Raw genomic sequence first — 19,401 nt, forward strand, 5'->3', positions numbered from 1 at the left:
AAGGTATCTACAGTTACATGAACAAAAGACAGTTTTCCAAATGAAGAGACATGAGTTACATCCGTCTGCCAGAGTACGTTAGGTTTGAGACCATGAGGATTAACTCCCATAGGTAGATTATTATAAACAGTGGGGCAGTGTAAGCAAGAACGCACAATCTCTCGAGCAGTCTCTCTGGGAATTTGGAATTAATATCTTAAAGCAGTAGTGTATTGATGATGAAGTGAGTGAGAGGCTCTGGCCTCCTCAATCACAGCAGCCACTGTATTTCTGGTTAACAAGTCAGCCAAATCATTAAAGGCATTTAAAGGGCCAGGCAATCTGGAATGAGCCCGAATGTGTCCAATGAAAAATATTATTTTTTTTTTTCCAAATTTGTTGCTGTAACTTAGTTAACAAATGAAATATGGTAGTTTTATTTTCAGGCAAAACCGCAGTTTCAATGTGTGGAATCAGCCTGACCACATACTGAGAATCAGAGTAAAGATTAAATTCCTCATCTGTAAACATAGCAAAAGCCTCTATGACTGCTGTTAGTTCAGCTCTTTGAGCTGAAGTTTCCTGTGTTTCTAAAACCTTTTGGTGATTTTTAGTAACTATGGAGGCTTTACCATTTGCTGACCTGTCAGTAAAGGCTATCTGAGCATTTGGAATAGGAGACTGTTTACATCTGACAGGAAAAATAACTGGATGTCTGGATATAAAATTCAGCAAAACATGTGAAGGAAAATGATGCAAAAATTTTGACCAAAATAGTTTCTTATAGTAATCTGCCAATTTTCAAACATTAGAAGCACATCAAGTTGTTTTTTATTATATGGAATTACAATTTCTGATGGCTCTTTACCAAATAATTCAATGTTCCGCTTTTTTCTTTTAATATCAAAGTAGCTATTAATCCTAGATAAGAAGCCACTACTTTTTTAGTTTGAGCGGGAAGATGGACCCACTCTAGGGAGCCGTTTTGCCATAAAACCAATTTTTTGCCTGGCTTCTCCAATTACACCTATGGGGGTTTTATGGCAAAGGAATTGTCAAGCAGTTGTCAATTTAATTTTTTAATTTTTAAAATTTACATTTTAACAACATGAATTTAAAGATATGTTAATTTAGGTCTAATGTTTAGTTTAGGTCTTTGTATAAATTTAAAAAATAAACGTATAACCTCCTTATCTCATTTTAGTATACAGATATACCTAAATGCAAAATGTATTTATATAGTTTATACTTGTTACCATATAATATATATAAATCGATATACTTGAATTAATCTTTATAATTAATATATTAATATATATATTACAGCAATACAATACGTACACAGCTAATACCAACCAACACAAACCAATGCACTGCAATAATACATGTCACACATATATAATAATACAGTATATAGAACATATATCACAGTACATCAATCCATACCAATTAATATCAGCCATTCACACATTATATTACTGTAATATATATTCAATTATACAGTATATATATAATATGCATATATAGTATACATATTAATTTATATACAAATTAATTAAGTATAGATCTATAAATAGAATTAGGTATACCTTCATTATATTTTATTTATACCCATACCTAACTAGGCAAACTGTAATTATGTAAATATATTTATATTATGTATTTATAACAACATATAAAGTATTGTTAATTGTACCGCCTGTTGACAACTAAGAAATTGAGAAAACCCTTCTCTGAGTATCTCCTATTTGAGACAGCACGTCCCTCCCCCATAGGGTAAAGGGGAGCGTAGGAACTACATAGGGTTGGAAAGTTTCACAGGTATCTTCAAACTTCCAATCTAACATTTTTGAACTTTTAACTACTGTGGGGGCTTGAGGGCAAATGAAACAAAATTTGACTCTTGAAATCTATCAGGGCAACTTGCCAATCATCACTATTTTGTAAAAGACTTGCAGTTGATCCTTATTGAGTGAAATTATTATATTTGTTACTTTTTTTCTAAAAAGTTTTACACTTCTTTTTTCTTCCTTTTATAATTAATTGTGTCACCAGGCTGGGAAAAGATAAAACTATTTTTCTTGGGGTCACTGATAGATGGAACCAATGGGCCTTTTTGTCACAAGCGCCTTGTAGGTGTATGTTTTGTGGCAAGAATAATTTAATCTCATCTTTTGGTAATATTAATCCTAATTAACTGATCATTTAAAGTCTCATCTACTTTAACAAGAGCTGACTGTCTCATTTAGTCAACTTTCTCTTAGAACTGGAATTAGGATTGCTTTTTAAGTAATCAAAGGCTTTAAATCTGCAGTAGTCAGTTTTAAATGTGGGCGTATCCAATTAATGTCCCCTAATAATTTTTGGAAATCATTTAAAGTTAGTAAACAATCTTCAAATGGGCATTATCAATTTTTAAAACTTTTGGCACCTAAATATGAGAAGCAAGTAAAGAGGTGTTACACAACATCTTTATAAGCTTCTCCAATTATCATTTTGTAAACTAAATCTGGTCTATAGCTTTTTATATGACAAGTAACCATCTAATCTTTGCTTGAATACTTCCAGCAACGGGGAACTCACTACTCTTCAAGGCTTTAAACGCTCTCTCACCTTTTTCTCTATAGCATTCCCACTCTGCTTTTTCTAATCTCACCAACTCATTTTCAGTAGTATGTGTTGGCCAGGAGCTGGGTCAGTCTTTCCCAGAAATGTTAAGAGACGTCTGTTCCTGTGTCTAATAGCCCTGAGATTTTACTTTTTTGAATTAAAAGATCTTTTAAAGGCCTTGGAGCTGTAATTTTCTGCACCCAAAAAGCTAGATCACTAAATCCAAATATTCTGTGGCTCTTAGCTTGAGAAGTCAAGTTTTTTCCTGTCTGATAAGGTAAAAGCAAAAACTGTGTTATTCTTTGACCTTTATTAATTTGCAGTTTTGGTAGGCTGCGAGATCAAAACTAATTTCTCCAATATAATCAGAATCTACTACACCATGTACCACCGAATTTTTTTTTTTTTTTTTTTTTTAAGAAAGCGAGCTTCGCCCTAGCACAAGTCCTACAATGCCCTCAGGCAGGGGGCCAGCCACTCCCATTGGAATTGGAGTAACCAGCTAGTCAAGGGTTAATATTGTTGTTAAATCCCCTTACGGTTTTTTTCTTAGCCTGGGTGAGACCCCCCTGAGGGGGTTTTCTCCAAGGAGCACGCTCTGCATATCGTGCAGGCAGTCTGTTTTAAAAGCTCCACTGTTTAAAAAACTTTTTTTTTTTTTTTTCTCAGGCTTAGGTAACACTTTGAGAGGCTTTGGGGGCAAAGTGGGGAACTCTTGAGCCCTGAAAGGCGCAAACGGAGGCGGCGGCGATGGCCTTAAATCATAAAGTGGTGGATAAGTTTTTTGTTTTTTGTTTTTTAAAGGTTTGTGCAGAGCGGGAGGGAGCTTGCCAGGGCACCTGGTCACAGCGTCTCTTACTGTCTTTTTCTCTCTCTTCCTGCCTTTCTCACTTTTTTCTCACCCTTCTTTTTTTGCTACCCTTCTTTCTTTCGTTTTTTTCTCTTTACTCTCTTTTCTTCCTTAATTTTTTTTTTCTATCTTTTTCTCTGTATCTCTTTTTTTAACTTCCTTTTTCTATCTTGTTGCGTTCTCTAATACTTTTCTGTTCCTCTTTTTCACTCTTTAGCTCTTTCTCTATCTTTACATCTTTCTCTATTTTCTTTCCTTTTTCACTTTTTTTTTCTTTTTTTCTTTTTTTCTTTTTTTTTTTTTTTTTTTTTTTTTATTTTTGCTTGGGTGAGGCCCCCCGAGGGGTTTTTGTGCAATGAGCAGGCTCTGTATATTGTGTATTCTTTAAAAGCTCCTTTGTTTTAAAAAAAAAATCTTTTTTATCTTTTTCAGCTTTAGGCAATGTTCTGGGAGACTTTGGATGTAAACTGGGGAATTTTTAGGCCCTGGGAGGTGCAAGCGGAGGTGGGGTAGTTGCCTTAAATCAGAAATTGTTGGATAAATTTTTAAAGGTTTGTGTAGAGGGGGAGGGGGCTCGCCAGGGCGCCCGGCCGCAGCGTCCTGTAAGCCCTCTCCTTTTTCGGGAGGTAGAGCACAGTCTCCCTCCTTTCTTTTGTCAATGGCAGAAAATATGATCTGCGCAGAAGGTGGAGACCCACTACCATCCACCGCTATAGCTTCTCCCATAGGCTATCCCACAGCCTCATGAGGAGGGTCCAGAACATTTTTAATCATATTTATAGGATAAGTTTTTAGTTGTTTTTTACCTTCACCCAAGTATCTAAATTAACAGTAGCCTCTTTATCAGTTTGAAGATTACTTGTATAAAGAGTTGCCATTCTTAGTTTCAGTGCTACCCATGTCAGAAAATTAAGTGTAATAGAAGATAAAGCTTTTAGCTTTTAAAAGATCAGGCTTTTTTTTGGCCTTTTAACTTCAGAAACCGTTTTTTTTCTCTAACTCTTTAACACTTTCAACACTTCCCACTCTTACTCGCCCTGTCTATCCTACAGGGGGGTCCGCGGCACCCTGAGTGGGGTCCTATCCGTCCCTAAAATTTAACACTTGGGGAAAGGGTTGGGGACCTACCTTCGAATGTCCCCTGTTCGGGCGCCACCTGCCGGGGTCCAGCCCCGGCTGATCCAGGGTATTCGAAGCGGGGACGGCGTCGGCGACCTATTTATATTTATTTATTCATCAAAGATTCAAAGAGTAATAGAATGAGGATAGCTCAGTGAAGAAATTCAGTGGAGAAAAGCGGCTGAAATAAGGATAGCTCAGTAGGAAAATTCAGTGGAGAAAAGAAGCTGAGTGGCTTGGTTTACGCGGAAAATCAATATAACCCGTGACACCAGGTTAGCTCTGACCACGGAGGCCGCAGGCGCCCTCTCGAATAGCGGAAGGTGCCCCACCTTAGACACCTTCTCGAGTGGGTCTTAGAAGCCCAGGCAAATAAATGGTCGCAGAGGACATCCACGCTCCAGATGGACGCTCAGCCGGAAGTTAAAGGGAAGAATGACATGGGGAGACCAAGTTTCAGTGAACAAGGCCCGCACTTTATTTTCCAAAGTAGTTTTTATACCTTAAGTTATGCATAGTGGATAATGGGGGAAGGGGTAGAGTCATGCAGCAAGCCAGGCTTTTTTCCTGTAAACTTATCATATGCAAAAGTTCAGGTGATAGACATCATCTTCTGGCCCGGAGGCCTGTTAACATTTTAAGAAACTTATCTTTCTCTAAAGGTGATTATTCCAAAGTCAGGCGCCAGCCTTCCAAAAAGCATTGAACAAAGCTGCATTTTACATTTCTATACACCCATTATATCAATCAATACACTGCCAAGGACACAGTAGGTAAGGAGTATGGAGACTTAGCAGCAAACATTGGCCCAACAAGTGAAAAACCCTTCACCAATACATTTTCTAATCAATCTTTTAACTGCTCAAAGGAATCTGTGTTTAGGCAGTTTAGAACATCTCCTGCCTCTCACAGTTGGGAGGCTCTGAACAATCACATGTGGCCGGAAAAACCCATTCAGGCAGGCTAGAGGATTTCTAAAGGAGTTTGTAGGTTGAAACACTGTCACATCCAGGAATTATTAACTGGAGCTGTAAGCTAACTCTTTTTTCAGAGAGAGGTAGTGGGAGACAGCCCCCCGTAAAGTCAGAGGTGTAGGTGAAAGCACAAAGCAGAAAGTAGGCAGACTCTGGTTTTGGGGGTAGATGCTCGAGAATTTCCAGGGGGACTCCTGAGGCTCGATCCCGCCTTTGCGTATGCCGAGCCTCCTTCCTCATGACCTTTGTCATGGGTGGAGTGCCTCACGCTGGCTCTCAGCAGTGATAGAATTCCAGTTGAGCTATTCCAGATCCTCACTCAATATGCAATATGCCGGCTCCCAGCAGATTATGACCTTCTAATATGAGTCCAAATGTAGAGTCAACTCTTAGTATTTGAGTCAGTAAGTGACAGAAAGGTAGGATGGTAATACAAGAGACTCACTTTTTTAGTTTCCATGTCTTTTAAAGTGAAGATTTCCATTAGAATTTTTTTTTTTTTTTTGAGCATGGAAATGCTGATTATGGATTCTTCCTAACCTTTGTCAGGATACAATTTGAAGAAAAAGTCAGATGGAGGGGGAAAAATATCCAGGATGATCAAGAAGCAGATGTATTTGTTTTTCTGTAAAAGATTTCCCACTAGGAAATTTAAAAAGTAAAGTCTTAAAAATTATCTCCAGGTGTCAATTTTTGGCTGCATTTTCTGGCTGGGTCTTGATTATTCATGGTGATTTGATTTAATTAACAGGCACCTATACAATGCTTGCTATGTGCAAGGCACTGTTCTGCGTTTATTTAATCTTCTTAATAACCCTAAGGGGTGGGTACTAATATGATCTTCATTTTATAGATGAAGAAACAGAGATACATAGAGGGAACATAATTTCCCCAAAGTCACATAGCCCCTAAGAGGTGCAGCTAAGATTTGAACCCAGGAGGTGCAACTCCATCATTCATGACATTAAACACTGTGCCGTGCTGCCCATCACTCTGCTGTTTACTGTTAATTTTGTGATTAATCCATTTTAAGAACACTTGGTTTCAAACTATTTGCTTTAGGGTCATTTTCATGGCTTTGATCCTGTCCTAGTTTACTCAGAACTGTTAAATAGGTAATTGTTAATTTAAAATCTCTTTAGTAGTCTGCTTACTAGGAGTATTTCTTTCATGTTCCACAGGTACAGTCTGTCTTATTCTTGTTAATATTCTCTCAGGATTTCTCTCCTTGGGTTAATGAACCAGTATAGCTTAACAGTACAAGGAACCAGACCGTTAGAGTTTGATCACAGTTGAAGTGTCAAGTATAAGACATGTTTTGTGAACAGGTTAAAAAAAAAAAAAAGAAACCAGCTTCATTTGCCTCCTTGGTGTTGTTCTTTTGTTAAGTTGACTGAAGAAAATATTAATGATTTTGATGTGAGTTTTATTTTAAGCCTGTCTATATTTCACAAGAAGAGAATTTCCATGGGCTTTCAGTATTGCATTTACCAACCTATCAGAATCTGCACCCATTCGCTACCTTTCCTTCTTTTACAATGCATTATGTATTTGTGCTCCTGTCTATGGCCAGTCCCTTCATTTATGCTCAGGATCCTGTTCCCCCTCTCCTACTCAAGGCCATCAAATCTCTCTCCCACCACCGTGATTCCCCTCCTTTTGTTCTAAGTCTTTCCTATTAACCTACAAATATACCATTCTGACTTGTATTTATTAATAAAAAAAAAATTACTCTCCCTTGACTTCACACCTCCTCCCTTAAGAAAATTACATCACCCCCCGTAGCCTATGCACACTGTCCTCACTTCTTCCCACCCATTGTCTCTGGAGCCATTTTCTCCCTTGATTCCAGCAAAATTGTGCTTGTCAAGGGCATTAGTGATCTCCATGTTGCTAATTTCAGGGGTCAATTCTCAGTCCTCACTTTACATAAGCTATTAAGATGGAAATGATCACTGCCTCCTCTTTGGAAAACTTGATATTTAGCTTCTAGGAAGCCATTCTCTTTGTTTTATTTCACTGGGTTGTCCTCAATAAATTTGGATGGATCCTCTTCACCATTCCACCTCTAAGTCTTGGAATTCGCTTGGGGAACTTTCTAGGGGATCTCAATGGACCCAATATACTTCATATGCCATTTACATGCTGACTCAAATTACCAATTAATATCACTGGTAGAGGTTTCTCTCTTGAACTGCAAACTCACATATCTCACTGTCTCATATCTAATATGTCCCAAATATAATCTTGCTTTTCCCTCTAAACCTTCTCTTTCCTCCACATTCCATTTCTCAAACAAATAGAAACCTATTCTCCCAGTGCTTGGGCTAAACATCTTGATTTTTTTTTTCTGCCCTTTTTCTTCCTTATTTATTTTTAATTGAAGGATGATTATAATATTGTGTTGGTTTCTGCCATACATCAACATAGATCAGCCATAGGTATACGTATGTCCTCTCCCTCTTGAGCCTCCCTCCTACCTCCCACCCCATCCCACCCCTCTAGGTTGTCCCAGAGCCCTAGTTTGAGTTCAAAAGCCGTGATATTTTGACTCATCCCTCCCCCTTACATCCTATACTCACATTGTCATGCCTTACCTATTGTCATGAATATAAGGCTCCATGTTTCAAATCAGAACTATTATAAATTTCTTACTCTTCTAATTAATTTCTCTGCCTCCTCCTTTTCCATTCCCACCCTCCCTTTTCATCCGTTTCCCACATAGCAGTCGGAGTGTTTTTTTTTTTTTTTTAAGTCACATCAGATTACATCGTTCCCTGCATTGCACTCAATATCTCTTGGATCTCCTATCTTGCCACTTCCCCATCACTTCTCCTGCTCCACCCATCACAACCTGCTTCTTCCTCTTCAAACACCCTAGCACAGGTCCCCTTACCCTTTTGCACTGGCTGTCCCCTGTGCCTGGAAGAGTCTTCTCCCAGATGTCTGCATAACTCACTCACTCCATTCAGAGTCCCGCTCAAATGTCATCTTATCAAAGAGAGCATCTGTCCTTGATTACCAAATTTAAAATAGCATCCTCCTTCCCTGTCACTGGGAGAAGCCAATGGCACCCCACTCCAGTACTCTTGCCTAGAAAATCCCATGGACAGAGGAACCTGGTAGGCTGCAGTCCATGTGGTCGCTAAGGGTCAGACCTGACTGAGCGACTTCACTTTTGCTTTTCATTTTCATGCATTGGAGAAGGAAATGGCAACCCACTCCAGTGTTCTTGCTTGGAGAATCCCAGGGACTGGGGAGCCTGGTGGGCTGCCGTCTATGGGGTCGCACAGAGTCGGACATGACTGAAGCGACTTAGCAGCAGTAGCAGTCCCTGTCACTGTGTCCATTTACCCTACTTAATTTTTTTCTTAGGATTTATCATTTGTCTGACATCTATTTATTTATTTATTTATTGACTATCTCTTCTAGAATGTAAGCCCAATAAAAAGGAGGAATTTGTCCATTTTCTTATTGTTTTATCTCCAGTGCCTGACACAAGGCACTCAATAAATATTGTTTGAATGAGTGAATTTAGTGAATGAACAGAATACAACTGTACTTTGATGCTGAGATATAGAGGAAAATATGTCAAACTAGGAGACCCTAGCAAGGTGGGTGACCTTGGGCAAGATATGTAGGCTCTGTGGGATTTTGCTTACTCAGTTGTAAAATGAAGTGTTTGAATTAAATGATTGCTGAAATCACCTCAGCTCTAAGAAGTCGTGATTGAATGACTCTTAGGTTTGATTACTTTTCACTTTTCACTCTCCCTAACACTTCAGGCTTTGAAATACAACATCCTCAGTATATATACTCCCTTTTTAATGAATAGTGAAAAGACAGAAATTAAACAAGATTATAAATTCATTTTAGTCATATCAACATATGACATGATCATTATGTAATATTTCAATGCGCAGACTGAAAATAGACTTTACTCCTAAAGAAGATATCACAGTTATTTTTAAATCCACCTGGCATTTCAATTAAGAGGGAGATAACTAATGTGTTTACCCCAGAATACTTTCTTGGCTCATCATGTTCTAGGGGCATAAGACTACACTGAGGCAGAAAATAGCTATTGCCAATTTGAGTTGGCAGCTCAGCTATGGGAAAAATGCTCACATAAATGACCAAAGTGAACATCACCTAAAAAAATTCATGTTATTTACTTACACATATAGAAACCACATACTTCCAAACAATTTATAATAAAGGCACTAATGTTATTGTGCTAGATATCCACCCACTCGGTCATGTCTACTCTCCATTCTGCTCTATGTCCCTGAGAGTTGTCTTATAGGAGGCTCCCTTATTCTTGGGCCTTTGGTTGGGTTCAGTCGAAGTGGAATGCTACGGATGAAGATAAGATAAGAAAGTGAGGTTGGGACCGTTGTTCTCGCAGCTCCTGACCCTGCAGAGTTGTGTTGACTAGCTGTGTCCTCCAACAAAGGTCTCAGCCATAGCCAGGTGGCCCTCCCCATGCAGGAGATGGGGAAGGCCACCTGACAAGCTCTTCTCTGGCTCTGGGTAGAGCAGCCTGGCTGCCACATGCGCCCTTGTGATTGCCCTGCATTCCAACCTTCTTTATCATCATCCCCTTATTACATTCTTCTGGATTTATCCTAGTTTTGAGTGTGCCATCTGTTTCCTATTAGGAATCGTTAAAATAGAAAATTAGTAAGAGAATAAGAGACAAAAAACCAAGAGGATGGGAATATAGTTATGTCAGCACACCAAGACTAAAAAGGGGTGCTGTAATTGAACATGGGTAAAGTTAAAAGGAAGCATTTAGTTCTTATTTGCTAATAATAGACAACATCTAGCACAACCAGAGCTGGCAGGGGGAGGGAGGCAAACTGCCCAAGGAAAAGCATCTTCAGTAGTTTTACTGCATCTAAACCAACTCTCATATAATATCGTGTTAACCTTTATAAGGCCTTCCAAATAAAATTAAATCATAATTCTATAAAACGTTTTTACAAAAATGGAAAGTGGTGCATGCAAGGTGACAAATATAGAAAATGTTATATACAAGGATATACAGTATTTTGTCATCTGATTTGATATGGGAATAGAATTTGGAAACTTCCAGAATGAATAACAGTCATGTCCCGTAAATATTTCTTCTAAATTTTTATTTTTCTTGGCTATACTTTTAATACACCCCTTTGTAATTATGAAGTCTTTTATGTCCATTGTAGATAGTTTGGAAAATGCAATTAAGCACACAAAATACCATAAATCCACCCCAAATTGTAAACCATTAGCAAAAGATTAAATATTCTTATATTTATTCTTTTTTCCTTATGTATCAGTTCAGTTCAGTCACTCAGTCATGTCCGACTCTTTGTGACCCCATGAATCACAGCACGCCAGGCCTCCATATCCATCACCAACTCTGCTAAGTCGCTTTAGTCATGTCCAGCTCTTTGCAACCCTATGGGCCGTAGCCCACCAGGCAGGATTTTAATCTAACTGCATACATACTACATATATATTTTTAATCTGATTTTTCCCATCTGTCAATATATCCAGGGTATTTTACTCTGTATTTCTACCACATAATTTTTAGTGTTTGCTTAGTGTTTCATTATGTGAATAATTGCATTTAACCAATTTCTTATTTGGGAGGTATTATATTATTTTCAATTTTTCAGCCTATTTTAAGGCTGTAATGAATATACCTATATATAAATCTTTGTATAGGTATCTGGTATTAATTCTTTAATTTCATTTTTTAATTTTTAAGACTTTTGCTAGTCATTTCCCTATTTATTCTTTTAAAAGAGTATGACAGTTTACCCTCTCACTAATGGTAGATGCTCTTGTTTATCAGATTGGAGATTGGTGTCAAAAATCTTCAAGACACTGAAAGTAAGTAGCTGAAATACAAATAGTCTGAACTGTAGACTGAAAGGAGATCCATTATATTCAAATAACCAGGCAGGAGGATGTAAAAACTGATTTTCTATTTTAAAAACCAGAGAACTAGCTTTGATTTTTTACCCATATAGAGAGTTGTCCCATCTTTGCATAAAGAATATCCTGCAAAATAATTCTTTTGAGGCTAATTTTTTGCTCAGAAGCTTCAGCACATCCTGGATTAAAGCCCACAGAGATCTCTATACCATAAAGGATGAAGAGATAATGTTAGTTGAAAGGTTCTGAGGATGGAAGTGACCAAGTATCCATCTTTAGCACAAAAAACCTTGAATTTGGCTTCCATAGACAATTTGACTTAGAGAAATGTCATGTTCCCATGCTCTGCTGGGATTAAACATACCTCTATACACCACACAACTAAACAAATTGGTTCACTCATGTCTGTGGTCTGTCATTATTATCTATCTGGATGCTTTATTAATAGGTTTGGATTTATATGAATTGATACAAGAAAAGTGCTATGTACAATGTTGCCTTTCCATATTATTTTCTACTGGAGTAATTTAGCAAATATGTGTCTTGTATATCTCTTATCTCCAAGATGGGATACTACTGGTTACAAATAAATGCTGCAGTGTAAAGCATGTTCCTAACCTTTCAGAAGTTCACACAAATGTATGAAACTTTATGTGGCAAAATATAGATGATTGTCAAACTGATTGCATAGAAATGAGTCAAACTTCTGTTGGTGGCGATTTTATGTGATATAGGCTCATCTACGTGAAACGTGGGAAAATTTAAAGTAAAAAAAAATGGTTTTTTTATTAAGAGGTCCTGTCATGTTTTCATATATAGCAACGACACATTTGTGTATGTGTGTGTGTGTGTGTGTGTGTGTGTGTGTGTGGCAGTGCATATTCTAGGCCAAAGTAGAAAAGATGCAAGGAATTAGCTAAGTAAATGAATCTTAGAAAATTAAATCAAAATTGTTTTACCTCAGTGGTTTATGAGGAATGGAACTGAATATTTTTCACTTCATATTTCATATACTTTGCCTATCTGGTTAAAAATTATGACCTCCTCCTGAATAAGTCATTGAAACCTTTGTTATGACTTAGGAGCAAGGTCCAGAAGTTTATTTGTTCAAAGATTCAATATCACATAGATTGCTTGAAATTAGAGACTAAACTGTCTTCCTACTATAATGCTTTAGCCCTAACTTTCTAATGTCTGAGAAGTCCAAGTATTAGTTGCTTGGTCCGATTAGTTGATTAGTCCGATTCTTTGCCATCTCATGGACTGTAGCCTCCAGACTCCTCTGTCCATGGGATTTTGCAGCAGAAATACTGGAGTGGGTTACCATTCCTTTCTCCAGGGGATCTTCCCAACCCAGGTCTCCTACATTACAGGCAGATTCTTTACCATCTGAGTCACAGGGGAAACCCTTCTATGTGTAAATAAGAAATTTTTATTCCATACTGAATTATAACTCGGACTGAAGAAATGAAAAAGTTATAGTTGAATGTTTATGTAATATTAGCACAAGATTTTAAAAATTAAACTCTGATTTACTCTAATACCATAAACATCATGTTTACTAGTCAAGTTTTTAATAGGAAACAAATTGTTTGGAAGATTACAAAAGTAAGGTGGGATATAAAAAGTATCTTAAACCCTCTGAAAAGATAGCACAACATTATTTTGGCTCATAAATCTGTATAGGGAATAGTTTCTTAAGTTTGTTTATACTTATAATGGCTTAACTTTACCAAAATGAACAAAATGTGGAACTGTGAAAGAGGACTATCCAGTAGAATCAAAGATAACAAGAGGAAATGAAGGATAATGAGGGCCCATTTCGGTTTTCAGAAAAGAAAACTTTTTCAAGAAATTTAGTCTGCAAGTCTAGAAGAAACAAGGTTTAAATTCAACTTGTCTCCTGTGCGCTAGCTTTCTGGTTCCCCTATCATTGGAAAGCTGTAAGAACCACTCAAAAAGTCTAAAAAGTAGTATGTTTACAATCTATGTCTCAACAAATGTCCTAAAGGGCTAGTTAAATACTCTTAACCTTAACTTTAGTTAAAGCTTGAAAAGTATTTCATGACACACACTTCCTGCTCTTATTAACTGATGGAAAGTGAATGGAACTGTCCTTAGGGAAGTGTTTAGTTTGGACTTTACCACCCTGCAAATAAAACTGCTGGCCTGGTTCCCATCCATAACTTTGTTATTCTCAGACCAGAGATCAGAAAATGCTTCCACTCACCTTAGCGATGATCACTTAAGCCCTATTGTGTGTCAGACATGATACAATGTCCTAGGCATACAAAGGTGAATAATGCAGATCAATATGGAAAGTGCTATGCTAAAGATACATAAAATAGTGCCTAACTATGTCTGGAGAAGAGGGGGAAGGAGGAAGGCTGGAAAAGCAATGCTATAGTTGAGTCTTAAATGATGGACAGGGGGATTTAGCAGGCAATAAGGCAGGGCAGAGCATGCCAGGCATGTAGTAAATGCCCAGATAGATCAATAACAATGGCAGTGGCAGTCCCTCCTGAAAGCAAATGAAAGAGTACAAGGCAGAACAAAGAAGTGAGGGTAAAAAAATCTTAATTAAGGACCAGTGGTATGCCAAGGATTGAGCTAACATTTTTCCTAGAGGGTTCAGAGGAAGATTCAAGAAGATGGCATTTGTTCTGGTCTTAATGGTAGAGTAAAACTGACATGTAGAGAAGGAAAATGAAGTTATACTGGTTGATGAAACTGCAAAAGGCAGATAAACATGAAAGTGCATGACTGCCTTCTCTTTTCTATTTATGTTCTTACTCTACAGATGTTGTCTAGTCCCTTGGCATCTCTCCTTAATTTAGATCTCCAGTCCTGAATTCTCCTGAGCCACCCATCTGTGTACCTCCAGATGTTTATGTGGAATTTCTACTTAGATGTCATTCAGTTATGTCAACTGTTTAATGTTTAATAGTGAGCCCTTGACTTTCTTTTCTGAACCTGTTATTCTTCTAATTTCCCATCTCAGTTATTGGTACCATCATCTACCTGGTTGCTCTACCAAAACCCTAGGAATTATCCTTGATTCTTTTAACTTCAACTACTATATCTAATCCTTCAATGAGCACTTTGACTCTACTCAAAAGCACATTTTAGATTTGAATTCTTAATTTCCTGAATCCCAGTGATTATTTTTGCTTTTCTTCTATTTTGCTTCTCTACTGTCCATTCTTTTAAAAATTTAAGTCACATCATATCACTCTTTGCTTTAAACTCTTCTATGTCTTTTTTCAGAACTAAATCCTTGCCTAATTGTCTAGCCACCATCTAGTTTACCAAACTCACCTCCAGTCTAAATTGGAACCACCTGTTCCAGCTGCTCTGGTGTCTTCCCAATTCTGAACAAGTGCAAAGTCATTTTCACTCAATGCTATTGCACCCAAAACTCACACTTCCTTCAGTGGTCTCCTTCATCTCTTTTCATTGTTTCCTTACCCTCATCTTCCAAATTTTAATCCAAATGTCATTTAAAACTATGCTTTCTAATAGTTTTTCCCAGATTTTCTAAATTATTGCCATATTTATTTCCTTCCTAGAATTTAACATAATATTCTTTTCATTCATTTACTTGTTATCTCTCTTTCCAGAAACTCTCAGAACCTTGAAGCCAAGGCTTTATTTCTTTTTAAGCATCATATTCCAAGTATCTGGCTTAAAGTAGATGCTCAATGAGTATTTTTTGAATAAATGAATGCCAAAGTCACTAGTTTCTTAAGACTATAAGCATTGATAGAATCAAATACAAAGACACTTAAAAAAATAAGACATTATGTAAAATGAATTTGGTTTGTTCATTGGGAAGTCACTGTCAGAAGCAGTCAATTGGAGTGGAGGCAGAGGTACATCATGGGTGAGGATTAAAATAGGAGAAGCCTCTTGATGAAAGTGAAAGTGGAGAGTGGAAAAGTTGGCTTAAAGCTCAACATTCAGAAAACGAAGATCATGGCATCCGGTCCCACCACTTCATGGGAAATAGATGGGGAAACAGTGGAAACAGTGTCAGACTTTATTTTTCTGGGCTCCAAAATCACTACAGATGGTGACTGCAGTCATGAAATTAAAAGACGCTTACTCCTTGGAAGGAAAGTTATGACCCACCTAGATAGCATATTCAAAAGCAGAGACTTTGCCAACAAAGGTTCGTCTAGTCAAGGCTATGGTTTTTCCTGTGGTCATGTATGGATGTGAGAGTTGAACTGTGAAGAAGGCTGGGCGCCGAAGAATTGATGCTTTTGAACTGTGGTGTTGGAGAAGACTCTTGAGAGTCCCTTGGACTGCAAGGAGATCCAACCCGTCCATTCTGAAGGAGATCAGCCCTGGGATTTCTTTGGAAGGAATGATGCTAAAGCTGAAACTCCAGTACTTTGGCCACCTTATGCGAAGAGTTGACTCATTGGAAAAGACTCTGATGCTGGGAGGGATTGGGGGCAAGAGGAGAAGGGGACGACAGAGAATGAGATGGCTGGATGGCATCACTGACTCGATGGACGTGAGTCTGAGTGAACTCTGGGAGTTGGTGATGGACAGGGAGGCCTGGCGTGCTGCGATTCATGGGGTCGCAAGGAGTCGGACACAACTGAGTGACTGATCTGATCTGATTCTTGGCTGAAAGGGGACAATGAAGGGTATGGTGCTACAGTCTTGGGGTGTGTAAAGAAAGTACTTTACAATTTTGGTTAACGAATAAAATTTGTTTAGATTTTCATGTGAGGAGAAAGAAGCAAAGACCAAGAGGTTGAAGTTACAAGAGAAGAAAGGGTAGGTGATGGAGGAAGATTATAGAAATGGAATTGGAGAATAGGATATGGAGCCCAGGTGGGGGTAAGTTTTGGAAGTGCTCCTCATTTCCTCTGAGGAGCAGGACATTAGAATCTCCATTTCTTCTGATAAAAGCAAAGAAATAGAGGCAGGTATGGAACTTAATATAGTGAACAGGCTTTCAAATGATACCATAAGCAAGCTGAGAAGCACTGGCCAGGAGTTCATAAAAGGAATGTTGATTGTCAATAAAGATTCAACTGAAACCATCAATTTGGTACCAGTTTATAAAGTCATGTAATTCTTTCATCAATCACACGTGTATTAGGTATATTCTATCTCCTAGACACTTTGGTCGTTGCTGGAAGTGCGGAGGATAATAAATCACCGTTTCTGCAGTGTACTGGGACAGAGGAATAAGTATACTAATTAGCAAAGCCTTGTGGCGAGGCTTATACCAGAGGAATAAAATTATACAAGCAGAACACAGAGGATGATGGGAAAGGGTCATAGGTCTGGTTGTAAGATAACTGGCTATAATTGAAGCTCTTGGAATTGGAGCCATTCTCCATGATAGTAGAATCCTGGACGGGGAGGTGGCTCACTGGAATGGAGGAAGTCATGCATCTGTGAGTTAGCAGGTCAGAGGGGCTTCAGACGGAAGTTGACTAGGAAGGTAGAAGGAGTTCTTCTAGACAAGGCCCATGTGGCTGTGGCTCAGACATCTGAATTCTCAATGAATATTTGAGAGAGACCTGGAAGTCCACACATACTGGTGATAAGGCTAGGTAGATGGTGTAATACAGCCAGATGGTGTAAGCATCAAAGGAAGAAAGCATTGTACCTGCGAGGGACAGCATCGTGGTCTCAAAGTAGCCATTAACAAGACAGAAAATGCTCAAGCCATTCCCCAGCCTCCTGGCAAACAAGGCATCATAAGAAAAGCATCCTTCACTCAGGAGAATTTCAGCCAAAACAAGAGGGAAGGAGGGAGTGAGGGGGAGAGAGAGAAAGAGAGTGATTTGTTAGCTATAGCAAAGGCTGAGGATACCAGAGTCAAGGATGGAAATTGTTGGTTCTGAGATGCCAAAAAGCCTCAGGTGTGACACACTTCCAGAGCCTGCACAGGCCACTGAACCACATGGTGTCAGTGATCTGAAGATACCAGCAACCTGGGATTGGTCCACTTCTTGTCAAGGGATTGTCGGCAGAAGGACCACTGACTTCCCCTCAAGGTCAATGCTGGGAGTAAGCAATATTGTCAATGGTCAGAACCCAGAGAAAAATGCCCTGTAATCCAATATCTTTTCTTTTGAAGTATCTCTTTTCTCTCTGATTATGAAAGAAATATATATTCACTGCACAAAATAAGGTAACACAGAAAAGTATGAAGAATAAAATAAAGATCAGTTATAAACCCAGAGGGAGGTAATATAATGGTTGTTAACATTTCCATATCTGGCACTAATAGAATGCTGAGGCATTTGTCAGTTAGGACTCTGAAATGTGTCAGTGTTCCTTTTTCTCCCTTTCCTACCCTCTCTTTCACCTTCCATCTTTGGTGCTGCTACCTTTCTAGCTTCCTCTCTGTTCCCCCCAAATTCAGACTTCAACCATGTCTGTTGTAGAATCACCTTACCTTGGAGCCATGCAGTTACTCATTAAGCACTGAATGGATGTTGCTGTTGCGGCTGCTGGTGTTGCAGGCCTGCTGCAGAGTTGCTAGGCTGTGGCCATGGCACTTGGAATGCCTCTTCTTGTTCTTCCAGGGGCCAGAGACCACATTGCTGGGCAAGTCTGAAAACCACTTAGCTTTTCATATTCACTTCTCAAAAGAGAAAAATGCCACCTTGGGGATGAGGCTAACCCAACCTTTACGAAAGCCCCTCTGCTGGTAGTAACTCACTACAATTCACCATTAATGTACTGTTTTTTACCAGCAAGATTCAGTCTCTTGACCCAGACACAGCATGGCAGGCCAGTCATTGAATGGTCCTCTGTCAATTAAACATAAACTTCAGTTGCACCGTCACTAGGGGAATAATGGTTTTGGCCCCCTGAAAATAGCTTATGTGTGCTTCAGGTTTTCTCTTGCTGACTCCATTCCCAGAAAAGGGAGGTAAAACATGCCTAGTGAGACAGTACTTTCATTTTTTTGAGCTTGATAAATTTGTCCTTCATTTTACCACATAAGTCAGAACTACTATTTATCACAACCCTGCTAATTTTTTCTTTTCCTCCTTCCTCCCGCCTATCTCCTGCCACATCCCCAGAAGCATAAAGCTTTCAATATCTTGCTGTCCATTAGCATAAATAAACTCATGCTTTTAAAGTAAAAATAGATTTAATGCTATATTTATTAAAGACTACATTACCATAAGAGGATAAAAATATTCTTGAGTAACAGGTAGATCATATACTTTAGAGACGATAATATGCTTTTTTTGTGGTTCCCTGAAAGTCGATTATTTTAGCCATAGATTAAAACTTTAGGTCTTGAGCACATGTTACATTTTCACTTTAGAAACTGTTAAACCGTGCAGTTTCTCAGGACATGTACTTTCATGTTTTAACTTATTTTTTCTGTTGTCAGTGTATTGTAGGCAGACCAAAAACATGGAGGGCCATTTAAATTCAGTCTTTGCTATATGAACCAATGGATAATGTTGTTATAACTTTGTTCCTTGTTTTTGTATTTGTCGTTAATTTAAATTTTATGTGATACTTATACATTAGATAAGAAAATACCGGGCTGATAAAGAACAGAAATGGCAGGAAATGGAAATGAGAGATCTTCGGCGTCTGGAAGAACTGAAGAAATTAATGGCTGAACAATCAGTAAAAGACAGAGAAAGGTAAAAAAAAAAAACCAAAACAGTAAATTGTGTGGTAATAGAAGTCTTTTGTAATGTGTTAAGTGAATGGAATCTTACATAATGTGTTAGGATAAATAATATCAGAGGGAGCATTTTTCTGTACTTAATATGTCCTTGCAATATTTATATTCACAAATTGAAAAGTGATACTTATATTTTAAACTTTCATATTCATACACAAATCTCTAATTTTCCATTTTGTTCCTTAGATAGCTTCCTAGTTAGAATCATCACAGAGAATTTCATAGTATTTGATTGCCCCCTGTGTTTGTGAAAT

At 38.2% G+C, this 19,401-nt stretch overlaps 1 protein-coding gene across 1 annotated transcript in view; it reads left to right on the forward strand.

The window, feature by feature from the left end:
- Positions 1–19,401, forward strand: part of CCDC148 (coiled-coil domain containing 148) — a 317,318-nt gene that overhangs the window by 228,401 nt on the left and 69,516 nt on the right. Inside the window, exon 13 of the mRNA XM_055572507.1 lies at positions 18,985–19,103. Coding sequence (XP_055428482.1) covers positions 18,985–19,103 — 119 coding nt within the window. The remainder of the gene's footprint in view (positions 1–18,984; positions 19,104–19,401) is intronic.

The sequence above is a fragment of the Bubalus kerabau genome, chromosome 3 (assembly GCF_029407905.1).
Source record: "Bubalus kerabau isolate K-KA32 ecotype Philippines breed swamp buffalo chromosome 3, PCC_UOA_SB_1v2, whole genome shotgun sequence".
Taxonomy (NCBI): Eukaryota; Metazoa; Chordata; class Mammalia; order Artiodactyla; family Bovidae; genus Bubalus; species Bubalus kerabau.